This window comes from Macaca thibetana, chromosome 3 (genome assembly GCF_024542745.1).
Source record: "Macaca thibetana thibetana isolate TM-01 chromosome 3, ASM2454274v1, whole genome shotgun sequence".
Lineage (NCBI taxonomy): Eukaryota > Metazoa > Chordata > Mammalia > Primates > Cercopithecidae > Macaca > Macaca thibetana.
Window position 1 is genome coordinate 104,120,648 of NC_065580.1, and position 17,786 is coordinate 104,138,433.

A 17,786-nucleotide genomic window follows, 5' to 3' on the forward strand; every position below is an offset into this window, starting at 1 on the left:
TCATTGTAAACTCAGACCCCAACCCTTCACTTTAAGGCTCATTTTGAATAAATTATCACCTTATCCCTGCACCAAGAGCCACATTTGAGGTCCTCTTGGAATAAGTGGACAAGGCATCGTGGACTGTACTTTTAGCCCCATTTTCTGGCCCTTTATTGTATTCTTCTTATTTTTGTCTTTTCATTTTGCTTCAACATTTACTGCATTCTCTCTTGTTGTGTCTCTCTTATATGGCCCTTAAATAATTTCTATAATGGAATGGGGAAATGAATACAGTCACGCTGTTTCCTCTTAAGATTCTCCTAATCACCTTTCTTGGCAGTCATCTTCCCCTCTTTAGAATCCCTGGAGAACTCTATGCCTCTCTGCATATCTCTCTGTTACTTGTTGTATTTCAGAAGTCATGTTTTCCTTTCCTGGTAGGATAGATTTGCAAACTCCTTGGACATAACTGTTCTTGGATTCTTTTCGCTGCTTTGTGAATATTTGTTATATCAACAGGTCAACTAATCTCCTAAAAGTAGTCAACAAGTCATAGAGAAATGGAGAAGCCAGTGATTTAGAACATTGACTGTGGTCTGACCTTCCTAATTTAGCATTTCAGTTTATGCTGAGAGGAAGCTGATGTGACTGTCCTACTATTTTTTCTTAAATTTGGCTTTAAAGAGAGATTTGAATCTTAAAAATTCAACGCTTAATGGTTTTGTTCATGAGTACTTGGGTAACGTTGATTTAAACACAGGATTCAGGTTTTAAATAAGATGAATAAAAATTCTAATACAACATTAGTTACAAAAATGAACATTTATTTAGAATATTTATTTACATTTGTAAAAAGTTGATAATCACCATAGATATCACAAAATCTATACAAATATAATATTTATATTAACCACTTGATATACCTTTTTAATACGTCTGCATTTTCTTGCACACATTTCTTATTCACTTCTTTAATTATCAACAATTTATAATTTCATCTTGTATACAGTGAATTAAAAGGTAATTTTTTCTCTGAAATTGTTGATCAGACTTTTGTAAAAAAATTACTGATAGTTTGCAAAAGCTTCTTTCAGTTTTACAACTCATCATTTGTAATGTCAGGCAGATTTTTAGGGTTATTATATTATCAAGGCATTTTAATTTTTTCTTATGCAGTGATACATTTTAAATAGCCATGGAATTGACAACTCCCTTTTTTTTTTTAAGATAATTTCAACTTTTATTTTAAATTCAGGGGGTACACATGCAAGTTTCTTACCTGGGTATATTGGGTGGTGCTGAGGTTTGGGGTACAATTGATTCCATTACCCAGGTACTAAGCATAGTACCCAAGAGCTATTTTTTAACCCTTGGCCCCTCTCTCCACCTCTTGTAATCCCCAGTGTCTATTGTTGTTGTCTTCATGTCCATGAGTACCCATTGTTTAGTTTTCACTTATAAGTGAGAACATGTGGTATTTGGTTTTCTGTTCTGGCATTAATTTGCTTAGGACAGTGCCCTCTAGCTGCATTCATGTTGCCGCAAAGAACACGATCTTTTTTATAACTGCATAGTATCCTGTGGTATATATGTACCACATTTTCTTTATTCAGTCCACCATTAATGGGCACCTAGGTTGATTCTGTGTCTTTGCTATTGTGAATAGTGCTGCAATGAACATATAAGTACCTATGCCTTTTGGTAGAATTATTTATTTTCTTTTGGATATATTCTCAGTAGTGGGATGACTATGTGGAATGATAGTTCTAAGTTCTTTGAGAAATCTCCAAACTGCTGTCTACAGTGGCTGAACTAATTTACATTTCCAGCAAAAGTATACAAGCATTTCCTTTTTCCCGCAGCCTTGCCAGCTGTTGTTTTTTGACTTGTTCATAATAGCCATTCTGACTGGTGTGAGATGGTGTCTCATTGTGACTTCAATTTGCATTTCTCTGATGATTATTGATGTTGAACATCTTTTCATGTTTGTTGAATGCTTGTCTGTTCATGTCTTTTGCACATTTTAAAATGGGATTATTTGTTTTTTGCTTGTTTATTTGTTTAGGTTCCTTATAGATTCTGGATATTAGACCTTTGTTGGGTGCATAGTTTTCACATATTTTCTCCTAGTCAGTGGGTTGTCTTTTTACTCTGTTAATAGTGTCTTTTACGATGCAGAAGCTCTTTAGTTTAATTAGGTCCTACTTATCAATTTTTGTTTTTGTTGCATTTGCTTTTGAGGACTTACTCATAAGTTATTTCCCAAGACCAATGTCCAGAATGATGTTTCCTAGGTTTTCTTCCAGTATTCTTATAGCTTGAGGTCTTACATTTAAATCTTTTATCCATTTTGAGTTAATTTTTGTATATAATGAAATATAGGGGTCTAGTTTTATTTTTCTGCCTATGACTAGTTATATATTCTAGCACCATTTATTGTATAGCGATCCCTTTCCCCATTCCTTATTTTTGTTGACTTTGTTGAGGATCAAATGGCTGTAGGCATGTGACTTTATTGCTGGGTTCACTATTCTGTTCCATTGGTCTTTGTGGAAATTGACAACTCATTAGCCAGTTTATCATCAAAATCCTCATTGAAATGATCTTCATTACCACTAGTATTTTATCTCAAATCAGCAAGAAGATATTTAGATATTTTTCGAATATGTTCATGTGATTTACTCTTCTTCATTAGCTAGATTATTAGACAACCCAAAAGTCTGCTTATTCTCTTTCAAATGTGTCATCTCATCTTAATGAGTTAATTTTGGTATGATTTGAAAATGTTTTTGTTATAATTTGCTTGTTGATAGAATAACTTTTATCCATTTTATATAGGAGTTAGTTGGGAAAATGTTATTTTATGATGAGTTTGTAATTGTGTACTCTGAATTATCAAATATATTGTTAACAGACAAGACATTCTCCTTTGACTTGGGGTCTGTGAAACTGGAATCTTACTGCTTCTGCTTTTACATATCTGATGGTCAGAACATGAGATTTCATATGTTTCAAATCATATTTTATCTCCAACAAATTTATGCTTCTGGTGCCAGGCTGCGTAGAACATGCTTATCTAGTGATACAGCATTTTGCTCCACACCTTCCTCTTATGACACTAGCTAAGTGAGAGCAGTGGGTGGTAATGATATTCCTGGAATCCATTCTTCCAGCAGAACAGCTCTCAGTAATTTAACCATATACAGAGTTGTCTGTAAGCCACATAAATATATCCGATTAACCCAAGTTAAATGTCTTCCCAACTCAACTTCCCCTTAGCCAGATTGTCAAGGCCACCACCCTTCCAATGCCTGCTACAAGGGGAAGGCAGCCAGAAGAGACAATAGTTTTCACCAATCATGATTAAAATATCTTTTTCAAATTGTACAAAAACATATGAGCATACAGCTGGGCATGGAAGTGCCCTGAAGTTAAAGCCTGATTAGCATCACAGTAAATCTGTTTATAACAGGAGTGATCGAGCGAACGAGAGAGAGAGAGAGAATAGAAACTACACTTTAAATTATTGGTTTGTTAATTTCCTCCATGTTGAAATAACTCCAAAATATGTATGGGATAGGAGTATGAGTGTGGAGGGTGGAAAGGGCAGGTTTTGTAAGTGTCTTAGTTCTGTACTGCTCTAACAGAATACCACAGACTGGGTAATTTATAAAGAACAGAAATTAATTTCTTAGCATTCTGGAAGCTGGGAAGTCCAAGATCAAGGCACCAGAAGGTTTGATATCTGGTAACGGCCCAACTCCCACTTCCAAGATGGCACCTTGCATCCTCCAGAGGCAGGAAGCAATGCTGTTCCTCACATGGCAGAAGAGCCAAGAGAGGGCAAGAGAGAAGGAGGGAGTAGGAGGCCAAATTCAACTTTTGATAACCCACTTTCAAGATGATGACATTAATCTCTTCATGAGGGCAGAGCCCCCATGGCCTCATCACCTCTTAATAGTCTCACCTCTAAATACTGTTACAATGGCAATTAAATTTTGACACAACTTTTGGAGGGAACAAACATTCAAACCATAGCAGTAAGGAAGTATTCAAAATTCCCTTAAATATACTATAGGTCTCCTCAAGTATGCCAGTGTGAGCCTTGACCTAGCTTGGGGCTCAAATGTAAGTACACTTTTACTTTTCATTTTTAGTAATTAATTGTTCTCTGAGAAATGTCAGCAAACCTTTATGGACTAGCAAAATGGCAATTCTCTGTTCAGTGTCCTTGGTTTTGTGGAGAGATGTTTTACCTTGTACATTCAGGGACAGTTCTACTAATGCTTATTTCTTAGCAGCCACTCCATGAGTTGTCCTAAAGGGGACCGAGTCAGTTTTGTATCTCAACTGGCTGAAGGGTCGATTTTAGATAAAAAGTTAACAGCAAGCTATCAAATTTAAGAGGGCCCAGCCGCTTCTTTGGCTCCAGGATCATCTGATTGGAGAGAATGAGGAGGTTTAAAGTGCTATTAAATTGACGAAATTCTGTTTAACAGGCTACAGTAATCATGTTTGTTCCATCTGGTACCAGTTCCAGAAAGAGAAGTTCATGATGTCACCTGTGAACTCTCACTTCTATGTGCCAGGCTTCCCAAAAGAACATTAAGATCATCTAAATATGAAGAACAATTGGAACTAAATTCTTTTATGTAAACAAAAAAATCTAGAAACTTTATTTTCTCAGTTAGAACAGGGTACTGATTAAGCCCAGACACAAGTCACTTACCACTTTGTGAAATTTAGGTCTATAATATTCACCAAATCCTTTAATATTATCTCTGTATTTAAGTGAACTGTTTTCTTATTTATTTGATGATGAAAATTAGGAAATTCCTTTAGATCTCTAGTCATAAGTAAGGAAACTGAAGCTTTTATTTTACTAAGTCTTTTGGAATAAAATTTAAGTAGTTACTCATTCCTTGTGGGAAAGTATGGTGTGTAATACTCATCTTTCACACTCAGCAGCTCACAAAAATGAAAAAAAGCAATCAACAAGTAATTCTGAAAGAAAACATTAAACATTCTCCAGACTTTAATCACATGAGGATTGATAGAGGATGAGAATTGGGATTTATTTTCAACTTTTCCCCAAAATGTCAATAACAAATCATAAAACACATACACACATACACATATACTTCACATTCCCTACTTCTAAAACCAATGCCATCTGGATCTGGTCCTCCCTTTCCATTTCAGTAACAGTGATGTACTTTTCCCCAGGCTTCTCTCCAATTTCATCACCTCCTCTGATGCCTAGTTGTCTTTATCCTTCATTTGAGTCCTTCCCATCATTTGCATGTACCTCATTGGTCCCTACAGTGGCACTGGCCTATGTCATCTCTCCCTTATCTTCTATTGTGTAGTCTATTCCTTCATCCCATCAAAGATCATCTGCTAGGAGTCTTGTTTGCCTGATTATCCAAGTACCTCTTCCGGATGTTTTTCCAAGCTTTACTCATCTCCGTCTGGTCAGGGTTCATTCTATTTTTAGACAGCCACTCAAAGTCCACTTCTTTGAGGAGACAATATGATATAGAGAAAAGACCTTATAACTAGGAATCAGGTGGTCTCAATTTTAGGCCTGGTCCTCTTGAAAAGGTGCTTTCTGATCTGTGTCAGTCACTTAGCCTCTCTTCACCTCATTTTTATATGCACTAAATAGAGATCTATTCATTCAACAACAAAATTAAATTGTTTTCAGACATTGTACTGGGAACTGTGGCTCCAAAGAACAATAAAACATGGATCTTGTCCTTAAAGAACTTTCAGTTCAGTGGGGGAACAGAGAAGAAAATGGACAGTTGCAATACAAGATGATAAAAACTCAACTTTAGAAGAAACTAATTAGGAAAGGGAGCTAGAAGATGTAGTTTAGCATCTCCAAGCTCTTATTTTTTTCATTTGCAAAGTGGGGAGCTTGTCCCACCTGTGGCACCATCCTCGAAATATTGTTCTGGAAATCAAAGGGCTTCAAATACTTGAAAGAACCCAAAAATGTAAGACTGTTGTTCCTTAGTAGTTGGAAGAGCAATTGTGAATTCTCCTTGATTACTATCTTTTATAACCATGAAATTCCCGTAGTGCTCTTTTACTTATCACTTCAAAATTTGTATATTTTCACTTCTCCATAATGTTGTGCAGAATGTATACTGTGGTACAGGGTTTTTTTCAGACTGGCTATACATCAGGATGGCTTGGATAAGAGTTGGCAGGCCGTGAGGGGAGGGTTGGAATTGAAAATATGACTTGTATACATCCCATTTAGTGTAGTGCCACACAGAAAAATAATACCTTGTATAAAGTGACAAAAACCTCATTAACTTAAGTTGATATTTTTTGATCCTCACAACAACCTCACTATGTTTGCAACATACATGTAAAAAAATAAAAATTAATAAAATAATAATTAGCATCCCAAGTTACAGATGGAAAAGTGTAGGATCAGAGTATATACTATTCCCTTAAAGTGGCCCAGCAATGAAAAAAATAGGTGACCTGGGCAAGAAGCCAAGGCTTCTCATTCCCAGTCCAGGGTTCATTATATTACAGAGAAAGACATATCATGAATAACACCAAGGCTTGGGCTTCTACCATTAGTCTAGTTGAAGAATACATTAGTATAGAGTAAAGTGTTTCTCAGGCTTTGAAGACTTATGTCCTAATTTAAGAAGGAACAACCATACACTCTTTCTGCATGGCCGGCTGTATGCCATGACTAAATCTACCAGTTGACACAATTGAATGCTGGGAAAATACAGTAAATACGCCTTTTTATGATATGCTGAACTGTCATGAAAAGCATGAAAGCAGAAATCCTGAGAGGTCAGCCTGTGCCAAACCAGCTTTCACATTGATAGTTTCTGCTAAATTCTGTGTTGAACAACTTTATGCCAGTAAATACAAAAACTTTAATGAAATGGTTATTCTTTTTAAAATACAGTTTTAAATTGACTAAACAAGAAAGTGAAAACTTGAATAATCCTGTAACAATTAAAAATATCAGAAGTTAACCTTGCCACACAAAAATGCAATAACGTGACACATGACTTTACAGGTGAATTCTGCTGACATTTGCCTTATGGTTCCCATTACCCACCCTCTTTATATTGTAGTTTCTTGTATATTATATCTACATACATTTTTTAAAATTCCATCTCTACTTACCTGGTCCCAGATACAAGGAGCTTGGAAAATGTCAGTCTGTCCTAACAAGGGAAAACCTGAAAAAACCAATAACACTTCTTATCTGTCAGAGAAATGAGGTCAGAGGGCAAACCACTGCCCTGTGGTTTGGAGAAAAATACAGGTGCATACAGAGAATCACATGTTATTGCAGCAGAAACCCAAGAGCAGAAACCTCCATGGGAACTAGTATCAGGGCAAGAAAACCTGAAGTATAGTTAACTAATTCCTGGAGGCCCAGAGTGGACAGGTCTGAGAGTTAAAAACTCCAGGAGACCCAGTCATAAGGGAGCCTCCACACTTGCGTGAGTTGTCTCTTCAGGAGCTTGACCATGTTCTCAAGTGAATATTTAAGGAAAATCCTTTCGTGTTTCCAACAGTGGGAGAGGAAATCAGACCATTTTGGAATATGCCAGAGCATCCTGTTCTTCTTAACAAGGCCTTCCTTCAAGTGAAACTATTTTCCAGAGCATAAACTATTGGAGTTTTAACAGAGCCTAACCAACTTGAAAGACAAGAAATACCTGATGTCAGTCCACACAGTCAATCCTGTTTGACCAAAGGAGTGGAGGTGGGAAGCTGAGGACTTGTGAAGTTTGCAGTTCAGATGCAGGCTGACTACAACACTGAGACCTAATCATAGGACTACAGAATGCCTTCTGTGCCCTCCCCTGCCCCACAACCTTACCATCACATTACTAAAGGCCTATTTACCATGGTTCTTTTTACCTAGTACATCATATCCAGCTGCCAAGAAAAACTTACAAGGCATACTAAACAGTCAAAAATGCAGTTTGAAAAGACATTTCAAGCATCAGAACCACAGTCAGATATGGCGTAGAATTATCAGAATGGGAATTTAAAACAACTCTAATATATTAAGGTTTCTGCACTAGATCAGATAAACAGCATGCAAGAACAAATGGGCAATGTAAACAGAGTGATGAAAATTCTAAGAAAGAATTAAGAAGAAATGCTAGAGATCACTGTAAAAGAAATGAAGATACCTTTGATGGGCTCATTGGTAGACTGGACATGGCTGAGGAAAAAATTTCTGAGCTTGAAGATATGTCAATAGAAACTTCCCAAACAGAAAAGCAAAGAAAAAAAACCGGACCAAATATCCAAAGATGTGTTAGATATCTACAGAGATGTAACTTACACATAATGGGAATACCAGAAAGAGAAAAGAAACAAATATTTGAAGCAATAATGACTGAGAATGTTTTCAAATTAATGTCAGGCACCAAATCACAGAGCCAGGAAGTTCAGAGAACATCAAAGTGGGTAAATACTAAAAATCCACACATAGGTATATGAGTTTCAAACTGCAGAAAATCAGAGATAAAGAAAATTCTTGAAAGAGGCTAGAGGGGGAAAACCCTACCTATTAAGGAGAAAAGAATCCTATCCACTTCTCAGAAACTAAGAAAGAAGAGTGAAGTATTTAGTGCTGAAAGAAAAACTCACTAGCCTAGAGCTCTGCACCCTGCAAAATGCTCCTTCAAAAATGAAAGGGAAATAAAGACTTTCTCGGACAAACAAAACTGAGGGAATTTGTTGTCAGCAGACCAGCCTTGCAAGAAATGTTAAAAGAAGTGATTCAGAGAACAGGCAAATAATATAGGTTAGAAATTTGGATCTACATAAAGAAGCGCATCAGAGAAAGAGTAAGTGAAAGTAAAATAAAAATTTGTATCTTTCTTAGTTTTGATTTATCTAACAGATAATGGTTTCTTCAAAATAATAAACAATGTATTTAAAATATATATGTATAAGTGAAATGAAATATATATTGAATATATATATACACACATGTAGTGAAATGAATGACAACAATGATACAAGAGATGGGATGGAAGAATTAGGATTATTTTGTTGTTATAAGGTATTTGCACTACCTATGAAAAAGTATAGTGTTATTTGAAAGTGGACTTGGATTAGTTGTAAATGTATATTGTAGATATACTACAGCAACCACTAAAAAGTTACATGTATGTTATATAACTTTATATAATATATATATAAAGAAAGGATAGAGAATGGAATCATATAAAATACTCAATGAAACCTCAAAAGGAAGAAAAAGAGTGAAAGAGAAAAATAGGAACAAAAACAGGGGGGAGGCAAGAAATAGAAAACAGTAACAAATATGATAGATCTTAATCCAGTTATATTAATAGTCACTTTGGGATTTTTTCATTTTAATTTTTACTTTTTATCTTTTCTTTTTTATTTTTATAGATTTAGGGAGTAAAGTGCAATTTTGTTACATGGATATATTGCATAGTGAATGAAGTCTGGACTTTTAGTGTAACCATCACCCAAATAGTGTACACTGTATCCCATGTATAATTTTTCATCCCTCACCCCTCTCCCAACCTTCCACCTTTTGGAGTCGCCAATGTCGATTATTCCACTTGCTATGTCCATGTGTACACATATTTAGCTTTTGCTTGTAAGTGAGGGCATGTGGTATTTGACTTTCTGTTTCTGGGTTATGTCACTTGAGATAATGGCCTCCAGCTCATTCAGTATTGCAAAAAAGACATGATTTCATTCTTTTTTTAGTAAATGAGTAGTATTCCATAATACACACACACACACACACACACACACACACACACACACACACACACACAATATTTTCTTTATCCCCATCATCCATTGATGCACAACTGTGATCAATAATCACTTTAAATGCTAATGATCTAAATACACCTAAAAGATAGATACATCTAAAAGATAGATTGTCATAATGAATCAAAAAAAAAGACCCAACTATGTCTTGTTAACAAGAAAATCATTTTAAATATAAAGACACATATAGATTAAAAGAGAAGGGAATGGAGAAAGATATACCATAACACTAATCAAAAGAAAGCAGAAGTAGATGTATTAATTTCAGACAAAGACTTCAGAGAAAGGTAAGTTATCAGGGATAAAGAGGGGCCTTACATGATGATGAAGAGATCAGTTCTCCAAGAAGTCATAACCATTTGTAACATGTGCACCTAACAGTACGTCAAAATATGTGAGGCAAAAACTGATAGAAATTCAAGGAGAAAATAGATGAATCACTATTATAATTGGAGACCTACCACCCCTCCATCCGAAATGGAAAGATATAGTAGGCAGAAAATCAGTAAGGATAGTTGAATTCAACAACACCATCAATCACTGGATATAATTGACATCTATCAATGATTCCATGAAACAACAGCAGAATACACATTCTTCTCAAGCTTATATGGAACATTTACCAAGATACACCACATTGTAGGCCATAAAACAAAAATCTTACAGTGTCTACTCTTAGAACACAATGGAATTAAAGTAGAAACCAGTGACGGAAAGATGGCTACAAAATCTCAGAATACTTGGATATTAAACAATGCACTGTAAAGTAACACGTACATCAAAGAGGAAATCCCAAGAGAAATTTTAAAAATATTTTCACCTAAATGAAAATGAAAATACAACTAATTAAAATTTGCACATGCAGCAATAAGAGTTTATAGAGGGAAATTTATAGCATGGAATGCATATATTAGAAAAGAAAGGCCTAAAACCTATATGCTGTTTCCACCTTAGAAAACGTGAAAAAGAGCAGCAAATTAAATCCACAGGCAGTAGAAAAAAAAGAAATAGAAATTAAAGCAGCAATTAATGGAATCGAAAACAGGAAATAGAGAAAATAAATGAGGGAAAATCATGATTCTTTGAAAAGATCAGTACAGTCAGTAAGCCTCTGCCCATGCCAACTATTTTAAAAGAGAGAATACAAATTACTGCTATCGAAAATGAAAGATGGTCATCACTACATCCCATAAATGATAAAAGCATAATAAAAGAATATTGTTAACAACTCTATGCCCATGAATTTGATAACCTAAATTAAATGGATCAGTTTCTTGAAAGACACAATCTGCTGAAACTCAAACAAGAAGAAATAGACAATTTGAATAGGCCTATATGTATTTAAAAATTGAATTAATAGTTAATAACTTTCTAAGATAGAAAGCATCAGGTCTTGATGGGTTCATTGGTGCATTCTACTAAACATTAGGTTTATTATACATTAGTGCCTGGAATGGAACATTTGTGGGGCAGAAGTTATAGAGGAACTCTGTACTTTTCACTCAGTTTTTGCTGTGAACCTAAAACTGCTCTTTAAAGCCTATTAAAAAAAAAAAGTTTATTTTTAAAAACCTGAGAATGTTGTAATTTTTGTTCTCTGCTTGTGAACATTTTAAAGAACTCAAGAGAAAAGAGGACTATTGTTTTTACTAAGATACTTCCCATTTCTCTTGCTCTCCCTACATTCCTGCTGCCTCAAGTTTCTTTCGGATATTATCTCATTTCTGAAGAATTTCCTTTAGTAATTCTTTTAGAGAAGATCTGTTGACAACAAATTCTTTTAGTTTTACTCCAATTGAGAATGTCTTTATTTCACCTTTATTCCTTAATGATATTTTTGCTGGATATAGATTTTTGAGTTGACAATTCAAATTGTTCCTTTACAGGTAATGTGTTGTTTTCCTCTGGCTGCTTTAAATATATTTTGTCTTTAGTTTTCTGCAGTTTGATTTTGATGTCTTGGCTTTATCTTGTTTGGAGTTTAGTAAACCTCTTGAATATGTAGCTTTATGTCTTTTGCCAAATTTGAGAAGTTTTCAGCCATTATTTCTTCAAATATTATTTCAGACTTCTTTCTTTTTCTTTTCTTTTCTTTCTCCTAGGATTCAAAACCCATGAATATTGAACTTTTTGTTATGGTCGTGCAGATCCCTGAGGCTCTATTCCCCTTTTCATTCTTTTTTTCTCTCTCTCTGTTGTCCATATTGAATAATTTTTATTGAATTATTTTTCAGTTCCCCAACTTTTCTATTGTCTTCCTTCTGGTATTCAGTGAGTTTAACATTTGGTGGTTGTGTTTTTTCAGTTCTAAAATTTCCATCTGGTTCTTCTTTTATATGTTCTACTTATTTGCTGAGACTTTCTATTTAATTTTTTTAGTGTTTTAATTATTTTTCTTATTTACTGACTTCCTATTTTTCCATTCTTTTCAAGTGTGTTCTAGATTGTTTATTGGAACATTTTTATAATCACTGCTTAAAATCTTTGTCAGGTAATTTTAATGTCTGTATCATCTTGGCCTTAGAATCCATTACTGTTTCCCCATGCAAGTTGAGACTATCCTGGTTCTTCATATGCTGAGTAAGTTTAAATTGTATTCTGGACATTTAAATATTACATTATGAGATCTTGAGTCTTCTTTAAATGCTTTGAAGATGTTGACTTACTAATTTAAATAAACAACTAATCCCAAATTTATACACATTCTTATAGAAAAGAAAAAGAGAACACTCTCCAACTAGTAGAATCTGACATCAAAACGATGCAAAGAAAATAGTAAAAAAAAATTAACCAAAGTCAAATATGAATTTAGATGCAAAAAAATCTAAACAAAATATTAACAAATTGAATGCAGCATTATATTACATACAAATTATATCCAATTTCTGTTTACCATAGGAATGCAAGGTTGGCCCCAGAATACAGGTTGGCTAAAATTAGAAAATTGATTAAAGTAACCCATGATCTTCAGATGAAAGGATAACATTATACAATTAATACAATATTAAACAAACATATTCAAAAGTCATTCCCTTTAAGTCAACATTAATTAATGATTTGAAAATTAGCAAATTAAGAATAGATCTATTAATGTGCTTAAAGGCACCTACAAAAACCTACACAAATACTATACTTTTGACAATCTAATGCATTCCTTTTGAGATCAGAAACATTTTCACCATTCCTATTCAATGTTTTACAGGAGGTACCAGCCAAGACAAGAAAAGAAAAAGATATAAAAGATATATGGATTGGAAAGGAAGGTTCAAAACTCTCATTATTTGCAAATAATATGATTGTCTGTGTAGAAAGTTCCCCACTCAAATTACAGGTAAACTATTTGAATTGTTAAGAGTAAGTTTGCTTGGTACTGAACTAAAATGCAAACATGAACTTTATGTTTATGCAATAGCAATTAGAAGTTAGAAAATACATTATAATTTTAAAAAGACAGCACTTAAAATGTCAATGAAAATATAAGGTGCCTAAAATATACCTCACAAAAGATATATAAGCACTTTATGTAGATATACATTAAACTTGCATGAATGGAGAAAGAAAATGTATTTTTTATTTATTTTTGTTTATTTTTATTTTAAAATCAATGGGTACATGTGCAGGTTTGTTAGGAAGGTATATTGCATGATGCTGTGGTTTGGAGAATGAATCCATCACCCAGGTAATGAGCATAGAACCCAATAAGTAGGTTTTTTCAAGCCTTACCCTCATCCCTCCCTCTCCTGTCTTGTGCTTCCCAGTGTTTATCATCATTCTTATGGACTGGTGACTGGTGAAGGGTTTTTACTGCTGAAGCCCAGGTATAAAAACAGGAATTGATGCCTCCTTCTTCAAATGTGCAAACATCAGTGCATGGCTCCAAGGATCACAAATAATCAGAGAAACCTGGCACTGTCAAAGGAGTAAAATAAAGCACCAGTAACCAGCTCTAAAGAAATGGAGGTTTATTAAGTGCCTGACAAATAATTCAAATTAATAATCTTAAAGAAGCTCAGTGAACTGCAAGAAAACACAGTAGATGACTAAACAAAACTGGGAAAACAATGCATGAAGAAAATAAAGTGTTCAACAAAGGGATGAAAACCGCAAAAAAGAACCAAACAGAAATTCTAGCGCTGAAGAACATAATGAATGAACTAAAAACTTCACAAGAGTGCTTCAGTAGGAGACTCAATTGAGCAGAGGAAAGAATCAGAGAGCCCAAGGACAAGTCATTTGAGATTATGCAGTTAGAGGAACAAAAAGATAAAATAATGTAGACAGCCTATAAGAATTGTGGGATATCATCAAGCCAACTAATATATTCATTGTGGAAGTTCTTCAAAAATGAAGGGGAGATAAGGATGTTCCCAGGCAAACAAAAGCTATGGGAGTTCATCGCTACTAGATCTACCTTATAAGAAATGTTAAAGAGAGTTTTGCAAGTTTAAATGAAAGGACACATGCTGGGCATGGTGTCTCATGCCTGTAATCCCAACACTTTGGGAGGCCAAGGCAGGATGATTGCTTTAGGCCAGGAATTAGAGACCAGCCTGGGCAATATAGTGAGACTTTGTCTCTACAATATTTTTTTTTTTAAGAATTAGCTGGGCATAATGTCACAAGCCTGTAGTCCTAGCTACTCTGGAGGCTGAGATGGGAGGATCATTTGAGCCTAGGAGGTTGAGGCAGCAGTGAGCTGTGATCGTATCACTGCCTCCAGCCTGGGTGAAAGAGCAGAAACTTGTCTCAAAAAAAAAGAAAGTAAGACATTAACTAACATGAAAACCTATGAAAGCATAAAACTCACTATATAGATGAGAATGTAGTTAAATTGAGACTACACTAATACCATCATGGTGGTGCATAAATCACTTTGACCTCTAATATTAAAAGTCAAATGTACTAAAAATAACTATACCTACAATAATTTGGTAATAGATACATATTATCTACGAAATGTAAATTATGGCCAGGCACAGTGGCTGACACCTGTAATCCCAACACTTTGGGAGACTGAGGTTGGAGGATCAGTTAAGCCCAGGAGTTCCAGACCAGTCTGGGCAACATATCAAGACCCCCATCTCTATTTTTTTTAAATGTAAATTATGACTTTAACAACATAATGTGAGTGAGAAGTTTAAATTTAGATTTATCATATGCAAGTGAAGTTCTTTTCAGCTTAAAATAGACTTATAACTCTAAGATGTTTTACATAAACCTCATGGTAACCACATACACACACACACACACACACACACACACACACACACACAAATAGACCTGTAGTGGGTACACAAAAGATAAAGAGAAAGAAAGCTTACCACTATGAAAAAAATTAATCAGATTACAAAGAAGACAGCGAGAGAGAAAGAATAGAACAAAAGAACTACAAAACAATTAGAAACAACAAAATGGCAATAGAAGCCCTTACTTCTCATTTATTACATTAAATATAAATAGATTAAATTCTTCAATCAAAAGACAGAGTGGCTGAATAGATTAGAAAACAAGACACAACCATATGCAGCATAAAAGAGACTCTCACTTTAGCTTTAAAAAATACACATAGCCTGAAAATGAAGGAATGAAAAAAGATATTTCATGAAAGCTATAGACAAAAGAAAGCAAGGGTGTCTATACTTACATCAGACAAAATAGACTTTAGTCAAAAAGTGTCACAAGAAACAAAGAAGGTGATTATATATTGATAAAGTGGTCAATTCATCAAGAAGATATAACAATTGTAAATATATATTTACCCAATGTTGGAATACCGAAATACATAAAGAAAATATTAATAGAACTGAAGGATGAAACAAATAGTAACACAGTAGTAGTAAGGGACTTCAGACCCCACTCTCCACAATGGATAAATCATCCAGGCAGAAAATCAATGAGAAAAACAGCTGACCTGAACAACACTAGTGACCAAGTAGACCTAACAGACATATGCAGAGCATTCCATTCAATAGCAGCAGAACACACAGTATTTTTGAATGCACATGGGACATTACCCAGGATAGATCATATGTTAGGTCACAAAACAAGTCTTAACAAATTCAAGAAGATTGACATAATATTAAGTATCTTCTTTTACCTCAATGCTATGAAACTATAATAACAGGAAAATTGGAAAATTCACAAATATGTTGAAATTAAACAAAATACTCCTGAACAACCAATGGATCAAAGAAATCAAAAAGGAAATCCAAAAGTATCTTGAGACAAATGAAAACAGAAGTACAACACAGACAAAACTTATGAGATATAGCAAAAGCAGTTCTAAGAGGAAAGTTTATAGCAATAAATGCCTACATCAAAAAATATGAAAGGTTTTAAATAAATAACCGAATGTTAAACCTCAAAGAACTAGAAAAGGAAGAACAAACTAAGACCAAAGTCAGCATAGGAATGAAATAATAAAGATAAGAGCAGAAATCAATAGAGACTAGAAAAATAATAGAAAAGATCAATGAAGAGTTGCACTTTTGAAAAACAAACAAAATAATGCAAACCTTTAGCTAGAGTAAGAAAAAAAGAAGATGCAAATAAAATTATAAGTGAAAGAAGAGACATTACAACCTCTACCACAGAAATTGAAAAGATCTTAAGAAACTAATATAAAAACTATAGGCCAGCAAATTGGATTACCCAGAGGAAATGTACAAAGTCCTAGAAACATACAACTTACGAAGACTGAATTATGAAGAAATATAAAATCTGAATAGATTAATAATCTTGTGTATAGTAAATCCTTAAGACTCCTTTAAAAAACTGTTAAATAAACCCATAAGAGTCCTTTTAAAAACTATTAAAAGCAATAAATTAATTCATAAAGTTGCAGGATGAAAATCAACATATAAAAATCTGTAGCATTTCTATATACTAACAAGAAGCTACCTGAAAAAGAAATCAAGAAAAAATCCCATTTACAATAATTAAAAGAATCAGGAATAAATTTAGCCAAGGAGATGAAAGATACATATACTGAAAACTATAAAGCATTGATTTAAAAAAAGGGAAAAAACACAAATGAAAAAATATCCTGTCTTTTTGAATCAGAAAAATTAATATTGTTAAAATGTCCATACCATCCAAAGTGATCTATAGATTCAAAGCAATCTCATCAAAATTCCAATGACATTCTTCACATAAATAGAAAAGTCAATTCTCAAATTTGTAGGCAACCACAAAAGACTCTAAATAGCCAAAGCAGTCTTAAGCAAAAAGATCAAAGCTGGAGGCATCACACTACCTGATTTTAAAATATACTACAAAGCTGTAGTAATCAAAACAGCATTGTACTGCAATAAATACAGAAACACTGACCAATGGAACATAACAGAGTCCACAAATAATTCCATGTGTTTACAGTCAATTGATCTTTAACAAAGGTATTAAGAATACACAATGGAGAAAATAAATGGTGTTGAGAAACCTGGGCATCCATATGCAGAAGAATGAAAAATTGCCACTTATCTCACATCATATACAAAAATGAATGAAAAAAAGACATAAAAGTAAGATGTGAAACTGCAAACTACTAATAGAAAACATAAGGAAAAGCTTCTTAACATTGATCTGGGCAGTGATTATTTGAACATGACCCCAAAAGCACAGACAACAAAAGCAAAAATAGACAAATGGGATTTCATTAAACTTAAAAGCTCTGCACAGCGAAGGAAACAATCAAAAGAGTAAACAGACAACCTGTGGAATGGGGAAAATTTTTATGAACCATATATCTAGTGAAGGGAATATCCAAAATATTTAAGGGACACAAAAAACTCAATAGCAAGAAAACAAAGAATCTGATTGAAAAAAGTGGAAAGGACCTGAATAGACTTTTCTCAAAAGAATACATACAGATGGCCAGCAGGTATATGAATAAATACTCAACATTATTAATCATCAGGAAAATAAATTAAACCACAATGAGATATCACCTCACACCTGTTAGAATGACTATGATCAAA

At 34.0% G+C, this 17,786-nt stretch overlaps 1 protein-coding gene across 3 annotated transcripts in view; it reads left to right on the plus strand.

The window, feature by feature from the left end:
- The window catches only part of BBS9 (Bardet-Biedl syndrome 9), a 510,510-nt gene extending 494,192 nt beyond the window's left edge, over positions 1 to 16,318 (plus strand). For all 3 annotated transcript variants that reach the window (XM_050783267.1, XM_050783266.1, XM_050783268.1), the window contains one exon: positions 13,013 to 16,318. In XM_050783267.1, the coding sequence (XP_050639224.1) occupies positions 13,013 to 13,101 (89 nt within the window). In that variant the 3' untranslated portion in view covers positions 13,102 to 16,318. The remainder of the gene's footprint in view (positions 1 to 13,012) is intronic.
- Positions 16,319 to 17,786: the final 1,468 nt, after the last annotated feature.